Consider the following 9195-nt stretch of genomic DNA (forward strand, 5'->3'; position numbering starts at 1 on the left):
TCAGCCTTAATTGTGGAATTTTTGTTTGTTTTGTCTTGTTTTGTTTGTTTTGAGACAGGGTTTCTCTGTGTAGTTTTGGTGCCTGTCCTCTGTAGACCAGGCTAGCCTGGAACTCACAGAGATCTGCCTGGCTCTGCCTCCCAAGTGCTGGGACTAAAAGGCATGTGCCACCACTGCTGCCCGGCCTAATTGTGGAGTTTTAAAACCATCTTGAGGGCTCAAAAGACGTCTTAGTTGGTAAAGTAAAAGAATTAGAATCTGGATTTGGAATGCTGGCATCCACATAAAAGCTGGAGTGGATGGGCTCTTCACAGAGCTCATTGGCCAGCCAGCTTGCCTAAAGACCAGTTTTAGTGAGATACTTTGTCTCAAAAAATAATGTGCAAAGCTGCCAAGGAAGACCCCAGTGTCAACTTTTGTCTTCCACATGGACACATACACATGTGCACCCCACCTGACTATGTATGTACCCACCTGACAAGTACATAGAGCACACATGTATATACACACATACAAGGCTCCTCCAAGACCCGGTATTGACCTCTACATGTTCAGAAATGCTGACTCAGCCTGGGGATGGAGTGGGGCTGAGCATGGCATTTTACATATGCACCCTCCCCCGCCTCAGGTGGGTCTGATACCTTTGCATTTGCACGGCTCTGGTTGGGACCAGCAATCCTTGCCTCTGGGAGCTTTCCACAAAGATAGAACTTCATAGTCTGCCCTAGATACCCTGAGTCAGAAGCAATGTTCATATTTCATATTCATATTTCAGAAGCACCTACAGCCTTAGGCTCATGGCTATCTAACTTGGCTGCATCTAAGAATCTATAGCCTAGACCTGTTCCAACAGAATCTATAGCCTAGTCCTGTTCTATCAAGGGGTCTGGGAATGGGTCCCACAGTGCCTTCAGAGCAACTCAGGCTATTGTGGAGAACTATACTTAGTAAAGAGTCCCTAGTCTGGGTAACTTTTTTTCTCATCAAAGTTGGGTTTGTTCTCCCTCAGCTAATGGAAAGTTAGAGATCAGAATCATTTTTTTCTTTTTATGGTGCTTGATTTGAACCCAGGAATCTAGTCATGCTAGGCAAGTGTTCTGCCACCAAGCCATGCCCTAGCACCCAAAGTGGTTCTAATTTGAAAGTAGATTGATGCAAAAAAACCAACCTTCCTTATTATTTATATTTTTTCTTTCTTTCTTTCTTTCTTTCTTTCTTTCTTTCTTTCTTTCTTTCTTTCTTTCTTTCTTTCTTTCTTTCTTTCTTTCCTTCCTTCCTTCCTTCCTTCCTTCCTTCCTTCCTTCTTTCTTTCTTTTTTTCTTTCTTTCTTTCTCTCTCTCTCCCTGCCTCCCTCCTTCCTTTCTTTCTTTCTTTCTTTCTTTCTTTCTTTCTTTCTTTCTTTCTTTCTTTCTTTCTTTCTTTCTTTCTTTCTTTCTTTCTTTCAATGAGGGTCTTGCTGTATAGACCAGGTTGGCTATTAACTTGTGATCCTTCTGTCTCAGCTTTCTGAGTCCTGGAGTTATACTGCACCCAGATAATTGTGTTTTCTAGAGCGCAGAGGTAACATAGGATGGGGAACTAAAGTCTGACTTGGACACTGGCTTGGCATCAATCAGCTGAAGATAGCACACATATTACTTCTTCCCGGGCCCCAGGTATCCCATGCACATAATGAGAATGGCTTAGGCTGCATTCTTATAGCAAGAGTGGTTTAGTGTGGGATCCATGGAGTGCAGCATCACTGCTAATGGCTGAAGTAGCAGTTCTGATGATGCGCGTTAATGGATGTTTACGTTTGGCCCTTTAGGGTCCCATAGCTGTGCTATGGTTATGATGCTCACTTTAGGTTAGGATTCACAACTGTATGGATGAGCTATCTCCCAGAAATCTAGCTGTGGCCACAGGGAGACAAATGACTGAAATCTCGAACAGAATCTAGCCGGCCAGACTGTGAATCTCTGAGCCTGAAGCTTCCAGCCACAGTGTGAGAAGCAGCAGACAGACCTGCCCTTTCCCCCTGGGGATTCTAAAACAGTCTCTGCCGGCTCCCAGTGGCTACGTGCTCTCACACAGATCTTCCATTTCTGACAGGCCTGGAGGTTGAAGAATCCACTGTCTATTCACGCATGATCCAGGCGGCCGCACAGCAGAAAGACACACATCTCACCATCACCCCAACAGTGCTGGGCGAGAGGCACCTGCCAGACCAGCTGGCCTCTGTGACTAGAATCTCCTCCTCCGACCTTTCCCTGGGTCATGTGACCCGGGCCCTGTGCAGGGGCATTGTTCAGAACCTGCACTCCATGCTTCCTTTTCCACAGCTCAAAGAGTGGGGTGTGGAACGGGTGATGGGGAGTGGGAGTGCGCTGTCCAGGAATGAGGTGCTGAAGCAGGAGGTCCAGAGGGCATTCCCTTTGCCACTGTGCTTTGGGCAGGACGTGGATGCAGCCTTTGGGGCAGCTCTGGTCATGCTCCGGAGAGACCTCGGCCAGAAGGAGCCTTAGTTCAGCAAGCTCTTTGGTTAAAGTAATGCTGGGAATTCTATCTAATTGACATTGCCAACATGATCTCTGAATTGTCCTTTTCCTGGACGGTTCTTTGGGCAGACTGTAAATTATACTTGATCCTGAGGTACTGTCTAAATTGATCAAGATTTTACCTTCAGGGCATATGATAATCATGCAGCCAGGATCCCAAACTAGTGCCTTCCAAGAACAGGATCTTCTGAGAGCAGATTGCAAACGCAAATGTGAGAGGTGGAGAGAATGGGAGGGAGGGAGGAAAATGGGAAGAGGGAGGGGGAGAAGAAGAAAGAGAAAAACACAAACAGCTTCCTGGCCGCTAGGCTCATCTGTGATTCACTTGTAGACAGCAAGAAAAGAAAGATGACTTCAGAGCGAAGAGTCTGAACAGGAGCCGTGGCTCCAAGCAAAGAAGACCTGCCTTATGTCCAGCATTTGGACTGGTCTCTGTAAGCGGTCCAGCTTTGAGTCAAATGCATTATTGGAAAAATCCTTCCTGCAGGATTGTACGAGGTGGCTGGAGGCCACCTTTCCAGTCTTGTTGTCCCTCAGCTATGGCATGTTCTTTGGGTAGAGAGAGACCCAAGGACACTGAAGCAGGATGGCTTGGAGGAGGCTGGGGTCTTGGGCTTCTTGCCATGTATATTTGTTTCTGGGAGAGCACTGCACCAGGACTGCCCTGAATCTTCTTAACACAACTGGCCTGAAGGCACATTCCAGAGAAGGAAAGGCAGGTGGCATGAACAGCCAGAGGGACTAGAGCGTTGTGGCGAACACCATTCTGACAGACTGTTTTAAAGATGACAGCAAGGCACTGAACCTTTTCCATGATTGTGCACATGTCCCCATAGCCCCTGCCACGGGGGGTGGCCAATTTCATGAGGGAACCCCTTATCCCACAGGTCCCACCCCTTTCTCTGTGGTGAGGGCCTTGCTGGCCTTTGTTGGCTCTGGCTCAGTAGAAATGCCCTGTTGGAGTGGGCATGCATAGAGGGCCAGAGTCACCATCACTGTGCCTACTCCTAGACTCCTAAAGGACCCAAGGCTTGGGGACACCTGTAACTTTGGGGAGCAGTCATGTTGTCACTTTGTATGAGTTGTTTTGTGAGCTATATGATTGTGGGAACCCATTTGATGATTTTTGACTCCCGCTGCTGGCTGCAGTTTAGATAACCGAATAAAATTCATTTTCCCAGAGTCTTGTCCCTTTGATAAACACACACCCATCTGTTTTGGGAAGATCATATGCCGGGGGATGTCTTTCTGTAGGCTGTGAATATATGTTGTTCCCATTGGTTAATAAATAAAGCTGCATTGGCCTATAGCAAGGCAGCTTAGAGGCAGGCTGGAAAATCCAAGGAGAGAGGAGAGAGAAAGGTGGAGTCTAGAGAGATGCCAGCACCACCAGGAGAAGCAACATGTGAAAGCACAGGTAAGCCACGGCCATGTGGCAACTTAGAGATTAATAGAAATGGGGTAAGTTCAAAGAGCTAGCTAGTAAGAAGCCTACCATAGGCCGTGCAACTGGTAATTAATATTCAGCCTCTGAGTGATTATTTTATAAGTGGCTGAGGGACCATGGGGCCAGGCACAGACCGTGGAGCTGGGCGGGACCTGAGCAAACTTCCAACTACATGCATATATATATATATATACTGCTGCATAGCTGTAAACTGACAGGGCCAACATGGCTGCAGGGATCCTCATAGGTAGGTATGGTGGTCGTGCATGCTTTTAATTCCAGCACTTAAGAAGCAGAAGCAAGCAACTGCCTGTGAGTTCTAGGTCTGCACAGTGAGCTCCAGGACAGCCAGAGCTACACAGAGAGACCCTTTCTCAAAAACAAACAAACAAACAAACAAACAAACAAACAAGCAAATACCAAAAGCCTTGCTCAGTGTTCACCAGGGCAAGGATGCATGTCTTAGATAGACAACCAGGTGTCCCTTAGCCAGATGAGTTGGGACAGTCATGTTGCAGTCCTTGAGGAAGGCCTTAGGAGAGAGGAGGAAAGGCAGAGGGCTCCTTGGTACCCTGTCAATTGAAGAAGCAGTGTTCTCGGACCCTTTAGCCCCTCAAGGTGCAGCTGGCCTTGCATGTTCAGAAAGCTGTGGGTAATGTGTAAATAAAGACTAAGACCTTGGGCTGGTGAGAGGGCTCAGTGGGTAAACAGACTTGCTGCCCAGCCCAATGACTTGAGTCATCTCCCTCGATCCACATTGTCCTCTGACCTCTGCACCTGTGCGGTGGCACATGCATGTCCTGCCCCAAATAAATAAGTTAGTGTAATAAAGAAGGTGAAGATCTGGATGGGGAACCTTTAAGCCATGGGGCCAGCATGGCACTAGAACTCCACGACCTTTTCAGGCCACATGTCTGCTCTGTCCTTGAGGGCTGAGCCTTGGAGCCCAAGCTTGCTGACTAAATGCCCTGCTGCCGCTTCCCTTGCATCTCCAGGAGGGGTGGGGTTGAAGCGCAGATGTCGGGGCCTCTTTTCTCTGGCCTGGAGTTACAACCCACTCATTGCTTCAACCTTTATCGCCGCAAGCAAGGTGCCAAAACCTGTTGGAAGCCAGATTATTCCGCAGATGAAGTAGGTGGCTGCTAGCATCAGGCTGGATACCAGTGCTCTAGTCTTGGGGGGCACTTATGGCTTTTCCCATGTGATTCACTTTGGCTGGAGAAATGTAAGTAATAGACGTGTGTCAGTTTTAGGCAGCCATCTTTGCCACACTCTCTTCCCTTTGCCCAGGAGATTGGTGGTGTTCCAGGGACACATACTTTGTCTTCCTGGGTTCCTGCCTGAGGGCAACCTGGCACTGAATCTTTACCATTCAGTGAAGAACACAACTGTGAGTGAGAAAGAAACCTTTGCTGTCTGGAGTCTTGGAGCTTTGGGGATGTTTTATTACCACAGCAGACCTTCATTTATCCTGACTACGCAGCCACAATAACCATGGTGTCTGTGAAGTTTCTATCGTTCCTAATGCAGACCAGACTAGTCTCACTTCCAGAGCAACAGGGGTTGCTGGGAATCCCGTCTGTCAGGTTGACACGTTGATGAATTTTTATCACTAGGAGATAGAATAAGCATTGTGACAATAATCTATATGCCCAGTAGGGGGAGTCGTTAATTCTCCATGCAAGTGACAGCCAAATCTTAAAGTTTCAGTAATATTTAATATTTGTTGATACCTGCTGTGCAGCGAGAACTAATAAGTTCTGTTTATTTCAACTCATTTAATCTTTATAATCTAGGAGGTGAGTATTGTTGTCCCCATTCCACAGATGAGAAACAGACTCACTAAGTAACTTAGCTGAAAGCACAAAGCAATGAGTCCAAGCCCCAGAACCTACTCTCTTTATTTTATTTATTTATTCATCCATTTTGACCATATTTTTATTATATTTATTATTTTTAAGTTTCATACAATATTGTTTCATCATATTCTTTCCCCTCCCCCACCTTCTCCCAGACCCTCCCCACCTCCCCATCCAACATTTTATGTTCTTTCTCTCTTCCCTCCAAACAGAAACAAACAAAAAAATCAACAAAACAAACCCCCGAAAGATGAAAGAACCAAACCATAACAACAACAACAACACAAAAAGCACACACATGCCCAAACCAGAGAGTCTGTTTCGTGTTGGTCAATAACTCCTGGGCACAAGGCCTCCATTGGAGTGACTCAGTGTCACTCTCCTGGAGAAGAGTGAGTTCCCCTCTCTTAGCAGATGCCAATTGTAAATAACTTTTTGATGAGGGGTGGGACTTAGTGTCTACTCCCCCTTCTCTGGGCTAGGATTTTGTCTGGCGTGGATTTGTTCAGGTCTTGTGCATGCTGTCAGGCTTGGTGAGTTCACACACCATTTCCTTGGAGTCCTCCACCACCTCTGGTTCTTACCGTCTTTCTGCCTCCTCTTTCCCATAGATCCTCGAGCCTCGAGGGGTTAGGTTTAATGAAGACATCCCATTTAGGGCTGAGTGCTCCGAGGTCTCTCACTGTCTGCCCGTTGTCCCGTTGTGGGTCTCTGTGTTAATTCCCATCTACTGTAAGAAGCAGCTTCGGTGATGAGGGCGGAGTGATGTGTTCTAGCTGAGTGTAGTGGCTGTGAGGTCCCTGCTAGAGCGTGGTTTTGCAGGCTGGTGGGATGATGTCATACAGGAATGGAGGTAGGCTCAGAAGAGTGACTAAGGGGGACAGCAAGGAAGAACTTAGGGGACTCTGGGTCTGCGCCAGAGAGGCTCAGTCCCAAGGGGATGAAGGTGGGCTGGGAACACAGAGCCCACTCTCTTTGGAACTCTAGGGAGAAGGGTCATGGCAGGCGTATGTGTTCACATGAAAGTGTTGACAAATCCAGAGTGTGACACTTGGTCTGGGGTAATTTGGTCAGAGGGCAAATGGGAAGATGCCACAGGAGCTGTGTGTCGAAACATGGTCCAAGGAATGACACGTGGTGAACACGCCTTAGGGAACCGTGAGAGAGGCTCCAGGCCGAGGGCCTTTTACCTCAGGTGCATTTTGTTCCCTGGATTGTTCTTGGATGTGATTTTGTGCCTCCGGTGTTAAACATTCACATTTAACTTACAAGACATGTTCCTTCTTGTTGGCTGTCAGAACACAGCTATAGAACCCAATCTGGCCAGCGTCCCCTGAGTCTGCATATGGTCCTCTGCCCTGTTTTCATGTTTTCCCAGATATCATCTACAGTACATGCCAGGTAACTGTGTTCAAATTGGTCTGTCCTGAGAAAGTTCTGGGGAAGGGCTACTATGTCATTATTTAGTATGTGCTTACTGGTGTTTATTTACAAGTTTTTCTGAACTCAAACAACTTTCTTTGAATCATCGCTCTCCTTGTTCCATTCATGTATAAGAGAACACTGAAACTGAAGTAAGGCTGTCTACAGCATTAGACTCTAGTCTGCCCCATTCCTTGACGTCCTCAGATCCCAGACCCAGCAGACAAGATCTGCACAGGTCGGCTGAAAAGTCGACAGTTGTGGTGGGACATGGTGGCCAAACTGTGACAGGTGTGTGTTCTCCTGAAGTTATGGGGTTTAGAAGCCAGAGGCTTCCTGGGATGGAGGAGTATGGTTGATGGTGTGGACGGTGTGGACGCTGGATGGGAGGGTGGCTTCTACAGAAGGCAGCAGCCCAGGAGATGCTAGAAAATTGCCTGGAGAGAGATGGGCAGCTTGGTCCCACACAAGACAGAGGTGTGAACGCCAGCCCACCCTTTCCCTGTGGCACACCACTCAGCCTGTGACTGTAGCTACATACCGATCATGTGGCTTTCATGTTTTCTGTTTTTCTTTCTTTTCCAAGTAGACACTCCCGAAGGCAGGTCCCTGTGCTCTCTGCTCTGTCTTCTTTCACCTTAACCTGCCCTTTGCTCATATTTGGAATGGTCTAGTAAAGCAGAATCCTACCCATGTCTATGGCCCCACCTAAAGGCCATGGGCCTGCTGTATGGAGTCTTCCCAGTGTTACATCTGCCAGGGGATTCTCCACAGTAGCAGGGATACTGCCCCTCAGTCAGGGCTTGCTATAGGCCTTGTCCCATGTGAGTAAGTCTGTGTAGGATTTATATCCACTGTGAGTTCCCAGTGGGCAGAGCTTTTATTCACCCTCTTGTACTGCAGTGAGATTTTCAAAGCATGTGGTAAGGGTCCCACTTGACCTTTGTCTCAGCCATGGGCAATTGGCCAGGCCAAGTCTTTTTTTAAAAAATTAATTAATTAATTAATTTTTTTAGTGCTAAAGAGCAGAGTCTAGTTGTGTCTTTTCGTATACAGTCAGATCCTTACAGTCATTACACACGAGGTCTTCTTTGCTTATTCACTCAGGAAGATGTGCTAATAAAATATCTGTCTTTAAAAAAAAAACAATTTCAACTCACCATACTTCTTAATGTCTAAGATACTAACATTTGAAAGAGGCTTAATAAAAAATGTTTTAAGAATAAATAATCCCTAGCACATTAAGCATACATTAGAATGTAAAATCCATCCTAACCTGAGAAAAAAATCAGAAGGCTAGAAACGCATCAGGGCAAGTCTTTGACAGCAAGACATTCTCATTACAGAGATGCTTGCTTGGCTGACTCATGAAACATTAAACAAATCTTTTCTTTTTTTTTTTGTCATTATAAAGCAATTAGTCACAACCTCAGGCTAATGGCCGGACGCAGCTCAGCAGTCAGCAGCCGTGGTTCAGAGAACACTAATACCTCTGGCCTGCCTTGGCTCCTGGAGCTCATTCACCACCAGCTCATTAGTCCCCAGCACGAAGAAGTGGCCGCACAGGGGCAGCTACCAGCTCAAGATCCTTGCAAGAAAATGCATGGGACACATTACACAAATAACACATGTTTTCTGTCACATATAGAATTGATATATATATATATATACATATATATGTGTGTGTGTATTTATATATATGTATGTGTGTGTATTTATATATTCAATGTGTTTAATTAAAAACAGAGAAGGGACAGTGTGGGAAAAGAAGAAATAAGGGGGAACAAGTGAGGATAATGAAGATAAAAAGACAAATGTGCTCTCACAAAGTTTCAGCGTATACATATGTAGGAATGAAGCATGAAGCGGAAGGAAGGGGGTCAGGAGGTATTGGAAGAGGGTGGCAAGGTGGGTGACGGGGGCAGATGTG

At 46.5% G+C, this 9195-nt stretch overlaps 1 protein-coding gene across 1 annotated transcript in view; it reads left to right on the plus strand.

Moving 5' to 3' along the window:
* Shpk (sedoheptulokinase) overlaps nt 1–3719 on the plus strand; it is a 35288-nt gene extending 31569 nt beyond the window's left edge. Inside the window, exon 7 of the mRNA XM_076542858.1 lies at nt 2092–3719. Within this exon, the coding sequence (XP_076398973.1) occupies nt 2092–2504 (413 nt within the window). The 3' untranslated portion in view covers nt 2505–3719. The remainder of the gene's footprint in view (nt 1–2091) is intronic.
* The last annotated feature ends 5476 nt before the right edge of the window (nt 3720–9195 follow it).

Source organism: Peromyscus maniculatus, chromosome 8, assembly GCF_049852395.1.
Source record: "Peromyscus maniculatus bairdii isolate BWxNUB_F1_BW_parent chromosome 8, HU_Pman_BW_mat_3.1, whole genome shotgun sequence".
NCBI lineage: Eukaryota > Metazoa > Chordata > Mammalia > Rodentia > Cricetidae > Peromyscus > Peromyscus maniculatus.